We start from the raw sequence: 19,735 nt of genomic DNA on the forward strand, positions 1-19,735 counted from the left end.
AAAAAAAAAAAAAAAAAAAAGCCATGAAGATGATTATTTTACCCCAATGCATAAGAGATCTTTTCTCCTTGAAAGAAAGACCCCAAGGCCTCCATTGCACTTTTATTTGAATGTAGTAGTTGGGACAACTGTCCCAAAGGGCTGATATTTCCCAATTTAATCTGAGGTCATAATAAAACAAGCAACAAAACAGTATTTGGGATTTCAGTTTCTCACCCTTATCATGAAGACTCACTGCCTCCCATCATCAATATTTATTGAGCATTTACAGTGTACTAGGCACAATAGAACATACAGAAAACATTGTCCCTGCTCTTGAGGAGCTTACATTCTAAAAGAAAAAAAAAATACACCTCTTTTAAAATGGTATTTTTGTTTGGTGTTTTCTGCAAGGTACTGAGGAAATAGTCTGTAGGGTGAGCTTTGGGTATAACTTAGCCCCAAAATTATTTAAAGAGAGGAAGAGGAAGGATTTTAAAGGCAGACAATGACAGACCATTCAGGAAAGGTAGGGTTTACAAGGAGATAAACACAATCTCATCAACTAAGGAGAGATTTGCTGCAGTAAATAGGATGAGGGAAATAGTTTGTGGGATGCAAGCAAAGGAAGCAAGGTATCCTTAGACACTGAGTGGAGCCAGAAAAATCATGCGGCCTTTTTTCCAAGTACACGGCCACCAAAGTAGGAATGGTTGGGGACAAGACAGAAAGCTAAAAAAGGTAATCCTGTGCACCTGACAAACAGAAAGAATAAAGGATCAAAATTGAAGGCAGGCTGTAATAAGATCAAGAAATTCTTAAAAACAAAAGTGATCTGGAAGCACAAAACTCAGTTAATGCTACCCAATGTTATGATGGGCCAAGAACAAGAACATTGTGTGGCTTCCTAAGTTAGAAAATGTCATCTACCAAAATTTTAAATGGAACACATTACTTTTTTTCCAATCAACCCCCTGTCTGAAAAAAAAAAAAAAACAACAACTTTTTTTCAGGGGACGGGAAAAATATGGGACACGGTGGCTGGGAACAGTAGTAGTTATATTAGTAGTATTTTGTTGGTATGATAAACTTTGTATTTAAACTTGGTAAAAGCCCATTAGCTGCCAACAGGGAATAAGGAATAAATTTCCAAAAATGTACAATTTCCTTTAGAGAAGTTTCAGAACCAAAAGACTAATTTACATGAAAAGCTGTAGAGAAAGTAGTTGAAAAGTCCATTCATAAAACTTTTATTCCACTTACATGAACTTAATACACGTGTTCTTAACAATTATGCTTGGATTGTTCATGAAAATTTCATAAGACATTAAACAAAGCTAGCCATCATCTCAAGTTATTTCCCTGTTAACTATTTTTACAGCACATGCATGTTAGGCAAGTATCAAAAAAAAAAAATCACAAAAGCAAAACAAAACAAAAAAGAACCCTAAAAAAAAAGTTAAATACATGGGATTTTTGTTTTGCTGCTGTGCCTGATATACACAAAGTAATGGATATCAGGCAATTCGTTTTTACTGCATCTTTACTTGTACATTTGTTCTTAGGTTGCCTAAAACATTTAAATACAAATAAAATGAGTGTAGCAAAAATAATGAAAGCAAACAGCAGGTAACTTTACAAATAATGGAATGTGAACCGTTTCTGCCCTTATCCAGAGTAAATTGGGTCACAACTAAAGGATCACTTCTGTAACTGTAGTCAAAGGTGTGCACACTTGAGAATGAGTACACCGCAGACACACATGGTTCAATATGTAGATCTACGGGACGCCCATTTCTACTACAGCCTTGTAAGTGCTCCAACCTTAAAGTACCCACAATAACTACACCTGTATCTGGAACCAATTATCCCTTTCCTTCCCCACCAGGACAAACCAATATGTAGGCAGTTTTCTTTGCTTAGACATGGAAGCAGTTTTAACACTGGCCCTTTGTGAAGCCACAATGTACCAAAAGTACTATGCCAAACGTTTATAACTAGTATAAAAATTCCACATCCCCATATTGGCCACCTCAAGATGAAAACAGATAACTCCCTAAATGTTAACTGGCTCTACTCCCCTAATATTAAACATAAAAACCACATGGGAAATATAGAAATTCAAATAGAAGTAACATAAACCTGTCATAAATCGTAAACAAAAAACTATTTGTGGGACAGCATGGATGACAAATGGTCTACTGTGTAAATTTTAGAATGAGGCAGACAAAAGTTGGAAGGCCGGTTAATTTTCCCCTCCTTCTCCTGCTTCAGCTTCATCTCCTTGGGTATCCGATGTCCACAACTGGTTAAAAAAAAAAGGGGGGGGGAGATTTTTCAGCATGGTTCAGTTTGAAAAGAAAAAAAAAATCTTAATACACTTATCAAGCTACCAAAATGTTAACCTCAGCTTTTGCTGAAAGGCTTTCTTTAGAAAATAGCAGCAATGAAGATGCAAAATATCCCCATTTTCTCCCTAACCGTTACAAAAATGTTTTAAGTACAGAGTTGTCTTCAAATAACAAAGTCAGATCCAAGCAACTCTTGATTATTCAGAGGAAAGAAAGAAGAGCCACAAAAAGTAAGTATTAATAGCTATAAGAGTTATCAGATTGCCCTTAATTCCCCCAATATGAGAGAGACATGTGTTAAGTTTACCTAAACTAAAATCATCTTAATTTAACCCATGTTCAAGCTCAGGTTGACTACATTCCCTTGGTAAAACTTAAGACTCCCCACTCGAAAGGGAATCCCACACTCCATGAAATTCAAGAATGAGGGTATCAAGTCTGAATTAATTACAAATTTAGCTTTCTAATGTTTTTAGCTTAGAGGACATGCCTTTGTGAAACCGTAGGATTCAAAGTAAAGAGCTGAATACAAAACACTGGTCAGAAACCCAACCTTCTGAGAGATAAAAACTGAACTGTCCCACAGTGGTTAAGACTATGGATTCTATTAATTTTTCATTAATTTTATCAAGTTAAAAAAATGATTTCAAAATTAGTTCAACGGCTTCGAATATTAACTTTGCAAATCTGAACAGTTCATAATGACTTTTAGAGATAATTGTAAAAGGACTAATTCAAGATGATCTTAAATTTTAAACTGCTTATACAATGAAAAAGGAAGGGAAAAATACCTCAATTAATATTTTCCTAACTCCCAAATTACCCATTAATTAACTTTCATTATTTATTAACCAAACAGACCTCTGGTCTGGAAAGGAGGCTTCTTCCAAGGTCATATATTTAAACTAAGTGACCTCTGGAAGCCTGCATGTTCCTATTAAACAGGTGTTTGTAAGATGAAATTGTCGTCTAATATCTCTTCCCAGTTGACCTTCAAAGATTCTTGAATTTTCCATAAATGCTTTAAAAACCTGGGCACATTTTTCCTACTAGGTTTATGTGTTCGCAATTATTAGTCAACCAGACCCAGACTCAAATACTAGCTATTTCTGCCAAAATTTCTTTACTTAACAGATAAATGATCCAACCAACCTGTAATGATAACCAGTGATACTATCAAGGCTCAGAGAAGACACAGTAACTAGTGACAGAATCAGAATATAATTCTTCCTTTTCTTTTTACTCAGTTATTCTAGTATGCTCTTCATGCTATACTAATATCCAAAATTCAGCTGGAAGTATATCAATCACACCCTCTCAAAAAATGACAATGAAACACAGTAAGTAAGTCTCAATTTCTACCTTATAGGAATGACAACTCTCATCACTTCAAACCTTTGGAAAATATGAAAATTCTTAATATTAAAAATAGCTAACAAATTGAAGTGCTTCTTTCATCTGATATAAGAAAATCACTCTTGGGGCACCTGGGTGGCTCAGTTGATTAAGCAGCCAACTTTGACTCGGGTCTTGATTTTATGGTTTATGAGTTCAAGCCCCACATCAGGCTCCGTGCTGACAGCTCAGAGCCTGGAGCCTGCTTCAGATTCTGTCCCCCTCTCTCTGCCCCTCTCCTACTTGCACACTCTTAAGATAAACATTAGAAAAAAATTAAAGAATATCATTCTTTAAGAAGTTACAGGTTATTCTCTTGACTAAAATAAAAACCCCACAAGTCTGTAAGTAGCCTGCAGTTGCACTTTCTAAAAACATTTTTGTTTATAGTAATAATAATAAACATGATACAGTTCAAAAACCTTTGCTGAGAGTATTCAACACTAAAATGTAGAACTGGTTCAGAAAATTGGCAATGAACTGGATAAAGTTTGGAAGTGGAATATATGAAACAATGATATACAGTCCTCAAGCTCTACACTGACTGCAATCTTTACTCCTAGCTCATTAGCTGGCACAGCAGATACTTGATAATTTTGTCACATAAGCCTCAAAACTTCAAATTTATTATCTGCAGGAGAACGGGAAAACCCATGGGACTGAAAAGACGCATCAACCACTTTGCAAGGTGTAGGCTTTACCAATTCAAAATAAACAACTGTTTTAAAAGGCACTGCTCTTTTTTTCAGTCTGGAGTATGCTAAAGGATAAGTATGACATCCCATAACAAGTCATTCTGGCTAGGCAAAACAGATTTCCATTTAGATTCCAGAGTATGTGAAATTCTGTAACTCAAGTTACTGATGGAGTACCACAGCTTTATTAAGTATGGAGGCAACTTTATGCTCAAGCAAACCATTTTTTTTTTTTTAAAGAAAACCATTTTTAATGGAATTTAAACATAAAACTTTAGTATTACTTTTGATACTAAGAACTAAGCTCTTCTGTAACTAAAATGGAACAAATGGATACACTCAGATTGAAACAGAAAATAAAACAGTCTATGTGATTAGAAGTTCAAAGCCAGGGGTTTTAAGAACTAAAATTTTAATGATAGATCTGTAACTAATCAAAGTACACAGTTTTGGTCTTTGATCTATTATTATTTGTTTCTGTAAGATGGTTTTTCTTCATTGCTTGAAACAGCAGATAGGATTTTGCATTCAATAAGGAGATGAGAGAAATATTCCTTGTAGTAATCAATAAAACAACGGAATTTCAACCACAGGGGCCATTAATGATGCTTGTTATGTACTTACTGTCAAGTTGTCTCTCAGTAATTGCATTATTAGCGTGCTGTCTTTGTAGGACTCTTCACTTAATGTATCAAGTTCAGCAATGGCTTCATCAAAAGCCTGTAATGAAAAAAATACATTTAAGTGCTCAAATAATAAGGATTACTAAATTTCCACAAAATAGGTAAAATACATACTGTCTTTGCAAGAGAGCAGGCTTTCTCCGGGGAGTTCAGAATCTCATAATAGAACACAGAGAAGTTAAGGGCCAGACCCAATCTGATAGGATGTGTTGGTTGCATTTCCTTTTTGCTGATTTCAAAAGCTTCTTGGTATGCTTGTTGTGACTGATCCACAATCCCTGGATAATAAAACACAGCAAAATGTACTGACAAGGTCTACACTTCATCATCCTCCTTCAAACCAATCTTTAATATCCAATGACATCCTCTGAAATATTAAGCTGTAAAAATACTATTAACCTTAACTGAATGAGGCTCCCACCAAAAAAAAACAACAAAAAAAACTTCTCCAGGAACACACTAGCCATTGGTCAACATTAGACAAGAACGATTCTTGTATTCAGCTCAGAATTATTACATTTTTAATAGTTTGTGCTGCTCTATAGTTATGCTGTGATCATGATTTCTTAAAATTTTAAGGAGACATCCTTATGCACAAAATTGGCTTTTCAGCAAGTATACATTTTAGAACACAAATATTAGGCAGTAGATATACGCTCTCAGGACTTTATGCTCTTCATTTAGTGCTCTAAGCAATTAAAAACCACAACCCACAGCATTCCAGAGACTACTTCCAGAAGTGCCTTTGTGGCTCAGTTGGTTAAATGTCTGACTCTTGATTTCAGCTCAGGTCATGATTTCACAGTTTGTGAATTCAAGCCCCCCTGCAATGGGCTCTCTGCTGACAGCATGGAGCCTGTTTGGGATACGCTCTCCCTGTCTGCTCACTCTCTCTCAAAAACAAAAACAAAAGCAACAACAATTAAGAATATTTCCATACTATGTTATTTTGTACAAACTCAAAAAAACACATTGAAAAACAGTATACCTTTCTTGTCATCACCAGCAGCAACCTCAGCCAAGTAACGGTAGTAGTCTCCTTTCATTTTCAAATAGAAGACTTTGCTCTCTGCTTGTGAAGCATTGGGGATCAAAAACTTTTCCAAAAGAGACTTTAGAAGAAAAGAAAACAGTCATAATAAGAATAAAATAATTACAAGACTGGAAAAAATATGCATTTCTAAAGATCATATTGTATGTAGCAGAAGTGACACGACGTTAATACCCAGTTATTGCCAAGAATACAATTGCTGAATACAGTAGGCCCACGAATTTGTGGTTTAGAAGCAGGATGCTTTGGACAGCAATACTTAAAATTTGAAGTTAGTGTGGAATTTATTACTTAAAGATGATACATTCTCTGAATACGTCCCTCCCCTACATTTTGCTATCTATATACATGCTGATAAAGATGACATGCTTCAGTGAACGTGAAAGTTATATAGCTCGAAAGCTTTTTCTAACAGGTTGTCAAACTTTACATTTTCAAGGTAGTCATTAGAACAAAAAGAACATAAGAGATGAACCTTTGGGACTCTAAAGAGGCAACAGAAAAGAACACAATTCAAGCAAAGCCTCACGACAGGTAAGAAAGTTGTTCAAGTCCAACGTTTTAATGTTCACAATTAGGACAGTGGGTAAATAGGATTATGAGAATTAAAGATAGGAAGAGTAAACCTTTAAATTCATTGAAGTGATTTTTAGCTAATAAAATACATGTTGTTTACAGATCATGTCAGACAACAGATTAAACTTCATCTTATAATTTTGTTTAAAATTTTAACAATTTAAACTAATTTAAACCCTAACATGCTAATAATAATTACATTCTATAATTGATATAAAGCAAAAAATTAGATTGCTATATTAAGGGGAGAAGGCATAATAAACTAGTGGTTTCTTTTTGTTTTAAAGGGGAGAAACAGAATTCTAGTAGAACAATTTGGCCAAAGTTAATACTCAAAAAACAAAATCATATCACCATCCCCAATTTTCTTCCTAAATAAAAATATCCTAGGAATCAAAGTGAAAGTCAATTTTCAACTGGGCTTAGCCCCAAACTAGTCAATTTTTACAAGGAAAAGAGTTACCTAATTCTTGGCTTCTATTCTTCTGGCAGTCATCCAGTAATTCAGTCTATATAGCACATACTTATATGCAAAATAATATGAAGCTACAGATACCCAGATGAGGTGGGTAGTGGCCACATGCAGTAAGGCCAAGTTGCACAGCATTACAGGAAAGGGTTGAAGATGAGAAGTCAACCTAAAATGTTTCCTGTGATTATTAACCAATATTTGAAACTACTAGCCTGAAATCAGATGAACTTTTTGATTAGGAAACAAAAACTGTATTGTACCTCACCCATAATCCTTCAAAGATCTCTCAGTTGCCAGTGTTTTGTCCTTTGAATACCATGTTCTGTAGGACGTGAGCACTCTTTGAACCCTAACTATGGCAGCTCTTTTGGGATCTGACTCAAAAAAAGAAGATTGCTCCATTTAATATAATAAGTGGATTTTTCACTGAAGTGAATGTGATTTTAAGAAATGTCACTTAAGAAACAAATGATTAGGCCTTTTCAAGTTTTATAAAAATATATTCATTCAACTATGGAAGGTGATATAGCATAGTGGCTTTGGAGTCAGTCTAGGTTTAAATGGTGGCAACTCCACACTTAAAAGGGTAAATCCTATTTCTGACAGGCTAGGCTTAGAGTTAGACTATGGTGTCTGATTAAGAAAAATATGTGATTAACCAAAATTCACAAGTAACTTCAAATCAAACAGCCAAAGAAAAACTACAAATTTAAAGAAGGCTCCATGTAGATACAAGTCAACTGAGAACTGTTCTCTGGCTCATTTACATATATAAGATTACATTAAGAATAGTTTTAGGTGCCTAGGTGCCTCAGTTAAGTGTCTGACTCTTGATTTTGGCTCAGGTTATGATCTCATGGTTATAAGATCGAGCCCTGCATCATGCTCCATACCGGGCGTGGAGCCTGCCTTAGATGCTCTTTCTCCCACTCCCTCTGTTCCTCTCACATGCTCTCTTTAAAAAGAGTATTTTCAAGTAAAAGTAGTGACAATAACGAAGTCCAACCATGAAAGCAATTTTTCACCTATGCATTTCTATTTCAAATGTTACTGCTTCAACATATTTTTCAAATTCACTTAATTCCACTGTGGTAAGCACTAAGAATATAATGATGGGCAAGACAGTCTCCAAGTTTGTGGATAAGTGGTCTGGCAAACAATACAAATGAAACTAAGAATAATATGGCCCAGTCATGACCTTCACTTTTCAAAGACTTTAACCCATTCTATGTCAAGATGAAGGCCACAAACACATGCAGTTAAGAGTGAATCACTTAAGATGTATGTAAAACTTTTAAGCATGTAACTTGTGGAAGTTACTTAGGCAAGGTGTCAAGAAATTAGTAACCCATCTTTTAGAAGTATTAACTTCTGTATCTCTAAAAACACTGTTTTATGCTGGAGTGAAAATTTCATATGGAAATTTTTTTTAACTGCAGTTAAGTACTTTCTTCCTCCAAAGTGAACACTGAATTAGCCATAACATCTGGTTAGAACAATAAGAACAAAAACAACTTTAAAAGACATTAATCAAAAAGTACAAGTGATAGGAAGGCAAGCACCGGTAGTCAAGCAGCTTACCGGACTAATGACTGACCAAAAGAACCAAATTAAGTATCAACAGTGGCAAATGTTACTGGTGTGATTACAAGTAAAGCAAGCAAGCTCAAGCTCAACAAACTGTACACTATAAATCTGTGCAGTTCTCTGTATGTCAGTTATGCCTCAATAAAGCTGTTACAAGTAAAAAGCTGAGAACGCAATAAATGGCATACTTCTATCATATCTTCTAATGACATAAAGTTAAGAACCATTAAAACTTAAACAAGAAGACTGGATATTAAAGATTAATAAAGGGGCTGGCTAACATTTGGTTCAATAAGCTAATTATGAAAAAGCAAAATTGTGGTAGACAGTCTCCAAAGACAGCCGGCCACCACTACTACCCTACCATTCCTGTACACATATGCCATCTTCCTCCTGTCGAGATGTGGAATTTATTTCCTTTCTCCTGAGTTTGGTTAACTTGGATGACTTGCTTTGACCAAGAGAATGCAGTGGAAGTGACTGAATTCCATTTCTGAGCCTAACCCTTAAGAGGACTGGCAGCTTTTCCTTTTTGCTTTTGGAACCCATATCTAGCACATAAAGAGACAAACCACCTTGCTAGAGAGAAAGGCGAAGCTAGCCCCAGGAATGGGACATGTTAATAAATAAAGCCACCTGCATACATCCACTCCAGCCAAATGCAGCAATGAGCGACTCCAGGCAATACCACGAGAAGAGCTTCAGCCTAGACAAGCCACAGAATCATGAGAGAATAAATCATTGTTTTAAGTCACTATGTTTTAAATGGTTACACATTAGATAAGAAAGAAGATCATGAAGTTGACATTTCTGACATTTAAAATTATCTAATTTGATCCTTCCAAAAGTTACCCATGAGATACAAACTAAATTATCCCTAGCCTACAAAAGACAATGGGGACCAGCTACGCTATGTGCTCAAAAGCACAACTAACTTGTGAAGGTACAACTCCAACTAGGAAATCTGACCTGTACTACTAAAATTATGCTATATTTTTTTCTGCCTCAATAGGATGATACGCCTACAAAAAGCATGTGATTCCAAGATATTAATATAATTAGGAATCAAAATTAAGGAAAATGATTAAGTTCTATAAGGTACTGATGAGACCAACTCTAAAGTATATCGCTTCTTTTAAAAAAAAGTATCAAAACAGACACTGACAAACTGGAGAATACCCAGGAAAGCAAGCAAGAATGGTCAAGAAACTAGAAACCATCATGACAGTTTAAAGAACTGTGACAAGAATGGCTCTAGACAAGACTCGTTAAATTTAATAAGAGGCAGATTTCTGCTCAATAAGAGAGATTTGTATGAGTGGCCCAAACTTGGAATAGGCCACCTAGTCAGACAGCTCCAGCTACTCTTACAGAAATTTTTAAGGAAAAATAAGATGATCACTTGGGTATTTTATAGAGAAGATTCATGAATCAGATGTGGTTTCATTCAAGTCTAATGTAAGATATGGAGACAGTTCATTCAATGAAGTTAATTTTGACACTAAAGGGTCGATTAAGTATATTCATTTCTTAAACTGACAAAAGAGAAATAAAAGGTACACTTTCCAGACTTAGAAGCCAGAGGAAAGAGGCAAACATAGGGAGAAGACCAAGATGGAAAGAGTAAGAACCTTCGGCACCTGGGTGTCTCTGTTGGTTAAGCTTCCAATACTTAAGTTTCTGGTTTCGGGTCAGATCATGATCTCACTCACAATCATGGGGACATGGGATAGTCTGCATCCAGCTCTGTGCTAGGCTGGCTGTGGAGCCTGCAGGAGTTCCTCTCTCCCTCTCCCCTTCCCCCACTCCAACGCACACATAAGTGCTCTCTCTCAAAAAGTAAGGGGGAAAAAAGCAGCATCAATCAGAAAGTAGCAGTGACAAGGAAAATTGGAGGTGAGCAAAAATTTTAAAAACGGGAGGAAAGAAAGGACTAATAGCTATTTTCAAAACATATCAAAAAATTTTCAGAGGATAATCTACTAAATACACAATGGAACCTCCTAAAGTTCATTCATCTACTATAGTACAATGAAAGTGATCATAACTCTGGGACGCTGTTAAAAATCTGAATTTCAAAGGGGAAACATAGCATTTTAATAAGAGATAGATGAGACATCACAACTTCCAACTATGAAACAAAGGTTAGGTTGACTACGGACATACCCTGCATCTATAAAATTCTTCTATAGCATAGTACATCATTTTTAATACAAATGTAACTAAAATGGAAAAGGATACTTAAGTTAAACACAACATTAAAGAACATCTTAACTCAAGTACTTGAAGCCACATATAATCCATCTGAATCTTGCTGAAATATAACTGATTTAAAAATTCACAGTACTGCGGGGCGCCTGGGTGGCTTAGTCGGTTAAGCGTCCAACTTTTCGCTTAGGTCATGATCTTGTGGTTCGTGGGTTCAAGCCCCACATTGGGCTCTGTGCTGACTGACAGCTCAGAGCCTGGAGCCTATTTCAGAGTCTGTGTCTCTCTCTCTCTCTCTCCTAGAAATAAACAAAAATATAAAAAAATACTAAAAAATTTTTAAAAATTAAAAAAAAAAATTCACAGTACTGGGCACATGGGTAGCTCAGTTGATTAAATGTCTGACTTTGGCTCAGGTCATTATCTCGCAGTTCTTGAGTTCGAACTCTCCATCAGGCTCTGTGCTGACAGATAAGAGCCTGGAGCCTGCTTCAGACTCTGTCTCTCTCTCTACCCCTCGCCCATTTACATTCTTTCTCTCATTCTAAAGTAAATAAACATTAAAAATCCAAACTATTTTCTCTAGCAATTTAAAAATCTGCTTTTGATGACAACCACTGTCTCTTAATGTTAAGTGGAACAGAAAGCAGCAAGATAACACTGAAAGTCCACATCCAACACCTCTCTATAAATGTTCATCATCCAGTGCTAAGTGGTACATTTCTTTTTTTTTTTAATGTTTATTCATTTTTTTAAGACAGTGAGGGAGCCAGAGCATGGGTGGGGGAGGGGAAGAGAGAGAGGGAAACAGAATCTGAAGCAAGCTCCAGGTTCTGAGCTGTCAGCAAAGAGTGTGATGTGGGGCTCAAACTCACAAACCACAAGCTGAAGTTGGACGCTTAACCGACTGAATCACCCAAGTGCCTCATAAAAGGTATTGTTCTTGAGAAGGCACTGAACCTTAATCAAATCGATGGATAGATTATGTGGCCCTTGAGATCTTAGAGATAAAAGATACTTCTCCATCTACAAGTACAGTTAAGCTCTTAGATTGTGAAAACATTTAAAATAAATACGTGGGGTCAAGTAATGACCTTTCCCTCCAATCCAGTCAATTTACCATAGCAGGATACATTAGCAATAGTTTCTAACACATGCTTTGATCCAAGAATGATCTACATACCATCAGTGCTGTGACTCTGGAGTGTATTAAAATTAAGGAACCACATAAACTGACATGGCATCTAGTCCTGGCTGCCCTTCCTAGGGTAGCCTCAACCTGCCTACACTAACAGGAACTTAAAACATTCAGTCCTGACTGTGGTCAAATATTTCTTGTTGTTCTTTTATTTTTTGGGAGGGCAGGGGGAGAGCATAAGTGGAGGGGCAGAGAGAGGGGGACAGAAGATCCAAGGATCCAAAGAAGGCTCCGTGCTGACAGCAGGGAGCCCTGATGTGGCGCTCACAAACAATGAGACCATGACCTGAGTTGAAGCTGGACGCTCAACCGACTGAACCACCCAGGTGCCTCTGTGGTTAAACGTTTCTAATGAAAGGTTTCTAAACTGAAAATCTATCTCTATTCTAATGACATACCACTATCACTGGTCCTTCAGTATGATTATAGTCTGAAATTAAGATGAAGAGTAAAACATCAAACCTTTAGGCAACAATTAGACTAGAAATCACCTAAAACACCCAAACTACTACCTGAACTGGTGGCAAGGCTCTAATCTCTAGGTATCCAAATACTTCTCCGAACCCCCCGACCAGCTCCCCCAAACACTTCTTGAAACAGATTGGTAAAAGGATATACTCTAAAATCAGGCAGATTTTGAAAGTTCTCTTTTTACTAATTGTGATATCTCAGAGCTAATCTATAAAATTAAATCAAAATCTAGTTATATAAAATGATTAAAATGAAAATCTACTTCAAAAGGCTGCTATAAGGACTAAATAGGAGTATAAATAGGAAGGCAGCAATCTCAGTTCCTGACAGAGCAGGCGGTCTATTCCAATATAGGGTAGAGGATCCTAACATTCAAGAATCTGCTTTGGTGCTCTTGTAATCTTATTCTTAATACTTTACTTTGAATTCAGTAATCTAAAATTTGTGGTACTATTAAGAGAGGTGAAATAGTGTGCAAAAGCTTTCATTTTAAAACACGGGATGGTCTTATCAAAGAAAAGTAACATTTTCCTATATTACTCTTTTTACAGCAGACTTGTCAAGGGCATACTCTATGGAGACAGACTGCCTACTGCCTAAATTTAAATCCCAGTTCACTGCTTACTAGCTGCGTCACTTTGACAAAGTTCTGAAATCTCCCTGGGTCTCAAGTATCTCATCTGTAAAAAGGACATTATTAGTAGATATAACACACAAGATTAGTGAGGATTAAATGAGTTAATAGATAATAATCAGGGATCAGGGGTGCCTGGTGGCTCAGTTGGTTAAGCATCTTACTTTGGCTCCAGTCATATTATCTTAAATTATGGCTTCATGAGTTTGAGCCCCACATCGGGCTCTATGCCACCACCAGAGAGTGCTGTGGATCCTCGGTCTCCCTCTCTCTGCCCCTCCCCTGCTCTTCTCTCTTTCCAAAAAAACAAAACAAAAAAAAAACTCACTTAAAAATAATAAGCAAGTAAATAATAAAATAATCTGTGCTAAGTACCATCTACCTTTCAATACCCAACTCTAATCCTATGTTCTCCCTACAGCTAATTCTCAAAACTACTGTTTAGGCCTACATTTTCTGGACCTCTAGTGTTTAGCAAAGAGGTTTTAATGAAAGGAAATATCCTAGCTTATATTTATTACACCCATATAACACAAGAGATTTTTAAAACAAGGAGGCATGTGTTCAAACAGAATGAAGCCTAAGACAAACACCAAAGTGTAGGTGTGTGTATGCCTATGTGTGCACAACTTACAGAATACTTGAGGGTTTGTTTTGGGTTTTTTTGTTATTCTTTCTTTTTTAAAGATTTTATTTTTAAGTAATCTCTATACACAACACAGGGCTTGAACTAATAACCCCGAGATCAGGAGTCACATGCTCTAGTAACTGAGCCAGACAGGCACACCCAAGATAGTCTGCATATGATCCTACTCATGTGTCTTCTTTAAGCTTTAAGGACACAAGTGTTTGCACAGGCAACATAAATTCCCAGAAGGATACAAAAAGGACTAGGACTAATAGAGATTACCTCTCAGAACACAGGATAAAATCAGAAAGTTTTCATTCATTTACTTTTTACTTCATATCCTATAGTCTATAACATCTAAATTACTATCCAGAGCAATTATAATTTAAAATAGTTTAATTATGATTTTGTACCTTTAACTTTTCACATACCTATATATTCTTAACCTGCTTACAAGCTCTTTAAAGACATATTTTGGAGGCACCTGCGTGGCTCCGTCGGTTAAGTGTCCAACTTCAGCTCAGCTCATGATTTCAAGGTTCTTGGTTTTGAACCATGTGTCAGGCTCTGTGCTAACAGCTCAGAGCCTGGGGCCTGTTTCAGGTTCTGTGTCTCCCTCCCTCTCTCTCTCTCTCTGCCCCTCCCCCACTCACATTCTACCTCTCTCAAAAATAAACAGTTAAAAAAAAAAGGCGTATTTTGTACATATAAGGCCCTTAAATATTAAATCCCCAGGCTGGGTTATTACATATGTATAATTTCAACAGCTTTATTTTAATATAACAGAAAAAAACTAGAAGAGCCTTAAGAGAGTAATGGAGGAAATAATCGGAGCTCAGCAACCTGAAAGCTATCAAGAGTTCATCATCTAGTCAAACCTCTAGTTCAGACAAAACGAGACAGAAATTCTTAAGGTTAGTACTGTCTATCAGATTATTATTCTGCAAAGGAAAAACAATATTCTGTTTCTCTAAAGACCTAAGAGATTTCTCAAAAGTGACAAGTGTTTGGGTGCTATATACAGTTGATCCTTCAATAACATGGGTATGAAGCAAATAAGCCCACCTATTAAGGGGATTTTTCTCAGTACTGTAGATTTATTTTCCATATGATTTCCTTAATAACATTATTTTCCCTCTAATTTTAATACAGTGTGCAACACATATACAAAATATGTGTTAACAGACTGTTTATTGTTATGGGTAAGAAGTTTTTGGGTAGTCAAGTTATACAAATTCAACTGTGTGCAGAGTCTGCACCCCAACCCCCGCATTGTTCAGGGGTCAACTATATTCAGCAGCCAAGGGCCAGACTAGGTACATATACAACCTAACATGCTTCCAGGACCTCTGGATAAGCTCCAAGTTTCTATGTAATAACGCTGAAGGAGGCAGAGAGAGACAAAAATTCAGAGACAGGGTTTTCCTATGTTCTGCTGCAGGATTAATTTCAAAACCTCCCCCTTCCAATTTTATCCCAGGAAAATTTCTCTAATGCACTGAATACTTCCCACTCCACCACTATTCCTTAGATTTTCTTTAAATTCAAAGTCACTTTTTCCTTTCTATCTTACATGAGAATCAGAATTTAGAAACTAGGGGTCCTTAGAATAAACTCTAAAAATTAAACAAGAACCTATTATAAAATGTTTATATATTTATTTCACCACTAAAGAATGGCCACTATGCACTTACATTACATTGTTGCGATACGGACTTGCCAATTAAAATACATAAAAGCCAACTGATGAACGATCTAGTTCAAAGGAAAATTACAAGTTACAGATCGGAGATCTTCTCACCCTTTCAAAAAGTAATCCATTCTTAAGAAAATGAACATAATTGTTTAGAAAGTACTTCGGCAAAATATATTCAGTTCATAACCTCTGACAAAACAGTCACACTATGGGACATCTTATCTTAAAAAAATTCAACTGCTTGGTACTTTTGTATCCTAGGGTGTTTCTGGAAGTCCTTGGAGCTGTTTAAATTCATGCCCTATGTAACTATAACTGGTTAAGTAACAGGACAACATCATATGTCTCCTAGAGGGCACAATATCACTGCCAGGAATTCTCTAAAAAGCACAATCTGAATAATAAGAACTCACTAGACAAGTCCAAATTGAGGGACAGTCAACAAAATAACAGGAACAGTACTTCTGAAAAAGGTGACAAAATCATGAAAGGGAAAAGAGTGAAAAACTGATCCAGATTAAAGGAGAATAAGGAGGAGCACCTGGGTGGCTTGGTCGATTAAGCATCTGATTCCTGATTTTGGCTCAGTTCATGATCTCTAGGTTCGGAGATGTTTTGAGATCAGCTGTAAGATGAGCCTTGGTGGGCATGGAGCCTACTTAAGATTCTCTCTCCCTCTGCCCTCCTGCCCACCCCCCTCCCAAGAAAATGAGAAAGAAGACATGACAATCAAATGCAAAGTGTGACCCTGGATTAAATTCTGGACCAGAATTAGGAAGTTATAGTGGTATTATTTGTGAATAAATTCTACAGATTACGTAGTTTATTTCATTAGTTATTTTTTCATTTCTTTTAAAAAAAAGTTTTTTTAAATGTTTTATTTATTTCTGAGAGAGACACAGCATGAACAGGAAGAGGGTCAGAGAGAGAGGGAGACACAGAATCTGTGCTGAGCTGTCAGCACAGAGCCCGACGCAGGGCTCGAACCCAGGAACCATGAGACCATGACCTAAGCCAAAGTCAGACGCTTAACCGACTGAGCCACCCAGGTGCTCCTTTCATTAATTATTTTACAAAATTTTATGAAATACTGATTTTGATTATGATACTACTGTTATAGGACATGTTAACATATGGGGAATCAGTTAAAGAATATATGGGAAATTCATCATATTCGTTTTCCAAGTTTCCCCCTAGGTTTGAAATTATTTCAAAATGAAGTTAAAAAATAACTGGTCAGAAAGACAATTTAACTATCTTATGTAGAAAAGATTATTTCCCCTGTTAGCTATTTAATATTATAATTATCATATAAAAATTTTAAATTTTAAAGTAAAATTCTTTTAATAGTGACTATTTCTAGAACATGACAATGCTAGTGAGTCAGCTCTCCATCCTCATACCCTTCTTGTACTCAACTGTGTTTTTCAAATTTTTTATTGGATTGGTAAAATTTCTATTTAGGAGAGAAACAGCAAAAAACAAGTGATGATGCATTTTTAAATAAAAATATAAAGGCTGGGAAGGAGGTTCCTACTTTTTCTTAGAGAGTATTCCACCAACAGAGCTAAATTTAATTTCCCTTAAGATAAATATACATAAAATAAATGTCATTAGCAAATAGTAAAATGGCCCCAAAATATCAAAGCAAAAATATTCTAGTAAGACATTTATGGACTGCAATTTGAAAACATACCTGGAGTAGGTCTCCTCTGATTTGACTTTACCAAACATGTGAATGGGAAAGATCAAGCTCCCATGACCCACTCCTCTGTTTCAAATTGTACTACCATGGCCCTCTTCCATGAAAACAAATGAAGACATTAAGATACAGATATTCTGCTTTCATACAAATCATGCATGAAAAATGCCAGTAGTTAAAAGGGAAAGGGGGCAGGAAATTGAAACACAAAGGCCTCCAAATGTGGTTCTCATTATTTGCCATTAAGTACAGAACCCTAAAATACAGTCTAAAACTGAAGTCATTGTTTTAATTTTTCCATTATTCTGACAATCCCACATCCCTCTTAAAAATTCATACATACAACTGAGTAAACATCATGTCTCCACCTACAACTAAGGGGATACAATGAGGAGACAAAAATTATCTGGCGCCTCAGTGGCTCAGCTGGTTGACTCCTGACTTCAGCTCAGGTCACAATCTCATGGCTTCCTGGGTTCCATGCTAATGGCACAGAGCCTGCTTGGGATTCTCTTTCTCCCTCTCTCTCCCTACTTCCCCCACTCCTGCTCTCTCTCCAAAAAAAAAAAAGAAAAAAGAGAGAGAGAGAAAATATGAATGCTTATGGTATAACCTAACCTCTGAGCTTCAGTTTCTGATCTGTGAAAATAAAAAGCTAGGACAGATGCTACTTCAAGCCTAAAATTCAATGATTCTTAAAGTTCAACTTCCAACTTATTTTATTATTTAATTACAAAACACATAACACCTTGCAAAAGACGTTTTTAATAACATCCTTGGGGAGCCTGGGTGGGTCAGTCAGTTGAGCGTCTGACTTCAGCCCCGCATCAGGCTCCGGATCGGGCTCCATGCTGACCAGCTCAGAGCCTGGAGCCTGCTTCGGATTCTGTGTCTCCCCCTCTCTCTGCCCCCCTCCCCTGCTCATGCTCTGTGTCTCTGTCTCTCAATAATAAATAAACATTTTTAAAAAATAATATCCGGGGCGCCTGGGTGGCTTAGTTGGTTAAGCGTCCGACTTTCGCTTAGGTCATGATCTCGTGGGTCATGGGTTCGGGCCCCGTGTCGGGCTCTGTGCTGACTGCCAGCTCAGAGCCTGGAGCCTGTTTCAGTCTGTGACTCCCTCTCTCTCTGACCCTCCCCTGCTCACGCTGTCTCTATCACTCTCTCTCAAAAATAAATAAAACATTAAAAAATTTTAAAAATAGGGGCGCCTGGGTGGATTAGTCGGTTGAGCGTCTGACTTTCGCTTAGGTCATGATCTCGCGGTTCGTGGGTTCGAGCCCCGTGTCGGGTTCTATGCTGACTGCCAGCTCAGAGCCTAGAGCCTGTTTCAGAGTCTGTCACTCCCTCTCTCTGACCCTCCCCTGTTCATGCTGTCTCTCTCTCTCCTAGAAATAAATAAAACATTAAAAATTTTTAAAAATAAAATAAAAAATAAAATAATATCCTCAATAGGAAACTTAACTCCGTATAAGTTCACATTTTTAGTCATGGACAATTCGCTTGTAGAGTTTTCCCAGACCTTTCGCTTTATTTTCCAGAGCCAATGAGTCTTTTGGCATTCCTAGGTCTAAACTTTTAAAAAGAAAGCAGGCCTTTTTTGTTGCAATTTGGAAACTAGTCTCTTACTCCCCCTTGTGGCTGGAATGGCATCTTTTCTTTAACTGCAATTTCCATTAGTTGCTTCCAACCAATTTAGTTAAGTGCCCCACCCCAACTGCTAACTAATCAGATGGTGTCAAGAACTAATTTGCTGACAGTTCTTAAAACTCACTTTTCTATGCAATGTTGGCCTCCGATTAAGGTCATGTGGTATGAAAAGACAAAAGTACTTAACTTCAAGAATGGGGATCACAGAGGATTCTAACCAATCACTTAACTGAATACATTTTCCATTAATAAATACATGGCAAATCTTTACCATTTAACTTCTAAAAAAAAAATAAAGTTAACTTGAGAAAACCAAGATATATTATCCCTGGTGTTTAAGGAATGTCAAAGCCAGCCTAAAATTTTATTCTAATTCATGCTGAAAGCTATAGAGGTCGCTCCCTGATTTTTCCCCCAACTGAATCAAAAGATATTTGCAGAAAACTTAGTGATAGAAAGCCTGATGTGTTTGCATGTTTGTTTCAAAATATTAACTGGGTGAAAGGACTCAAAATAAGTGGGATGAAAAACTGCTAAGTTAAATCAGGTTCGAGGAATGGTCTGCCTTTGGATCCTTAATACCAGCAAAATAATCCTAATCAATGTTTTACCTCATATTCAAAACGTAGCTCCTAATGATTAAAAGTAAATGGTGGAAAGTACCAAAAACAACTTATAGACTATTAAGTGATAACTATTAAAATTGTTCTGACATGCGGGGGGGGGGGAGGGGGGAGCTTTCCTTCTCCCCTGCTGCAG

At 36.8% G+C, this 19,735-nt stretch overlaps 1 protein-coding gene across 1 annotated transcript in view; it reads right to left on the reverse strand.

Annotated features, from left to right (window-relative positions):
- Positions 1-202: 202 nt before the first annotated feature.
- Positions 203-19,735, reverse strand: part of YWHAZ (tyrosine 3-monooxygenase/tryptophan 5-monooxygenase activation protein zeta) — a 33,171-nt gene continuing 13,638 nt past the window's right edge. Inside the window, exons 4-7 of the mRNA XM_039233782.1 lie at positions 6,092-6,215; positions 5,218-5,381; positions 5,045-5,140; positions 203-2,284 (exon numbers count right to left, since the gene is read on the reverse strand). Of these exons, the coding sequence (XP_039089713.1) occupies positions 2,225-2,284; positions 5,045-5,140; positions 5,218-5,381; positions 6,092-6,215 (444 nt within the window). The 3' untranslated portion in view covers positions 203-2,224. The remainder of the gene's footprint in view (positions 2,285-5,044; positions 5,141-5,217; positions 5,382-6,091; positions 6,216-19,735) is intronic.

The sequence above is a fragment of the Hyaena hyaena genome, unplaced genomic scaffold (assembly GCF_003009895.1).
Source record: "Hyaena hyaena isolate Hyena2069 unplaced genomic scaffold, ASM300989v1 scaffold_79, whole genome shotgun sequence".
Taxonomy (NCBI): Eukaryota; Metazoa; Chordata; class Mammalia; order Carnivora; family Hyaenidae; genus Hyaena; species Hyaena hyaena.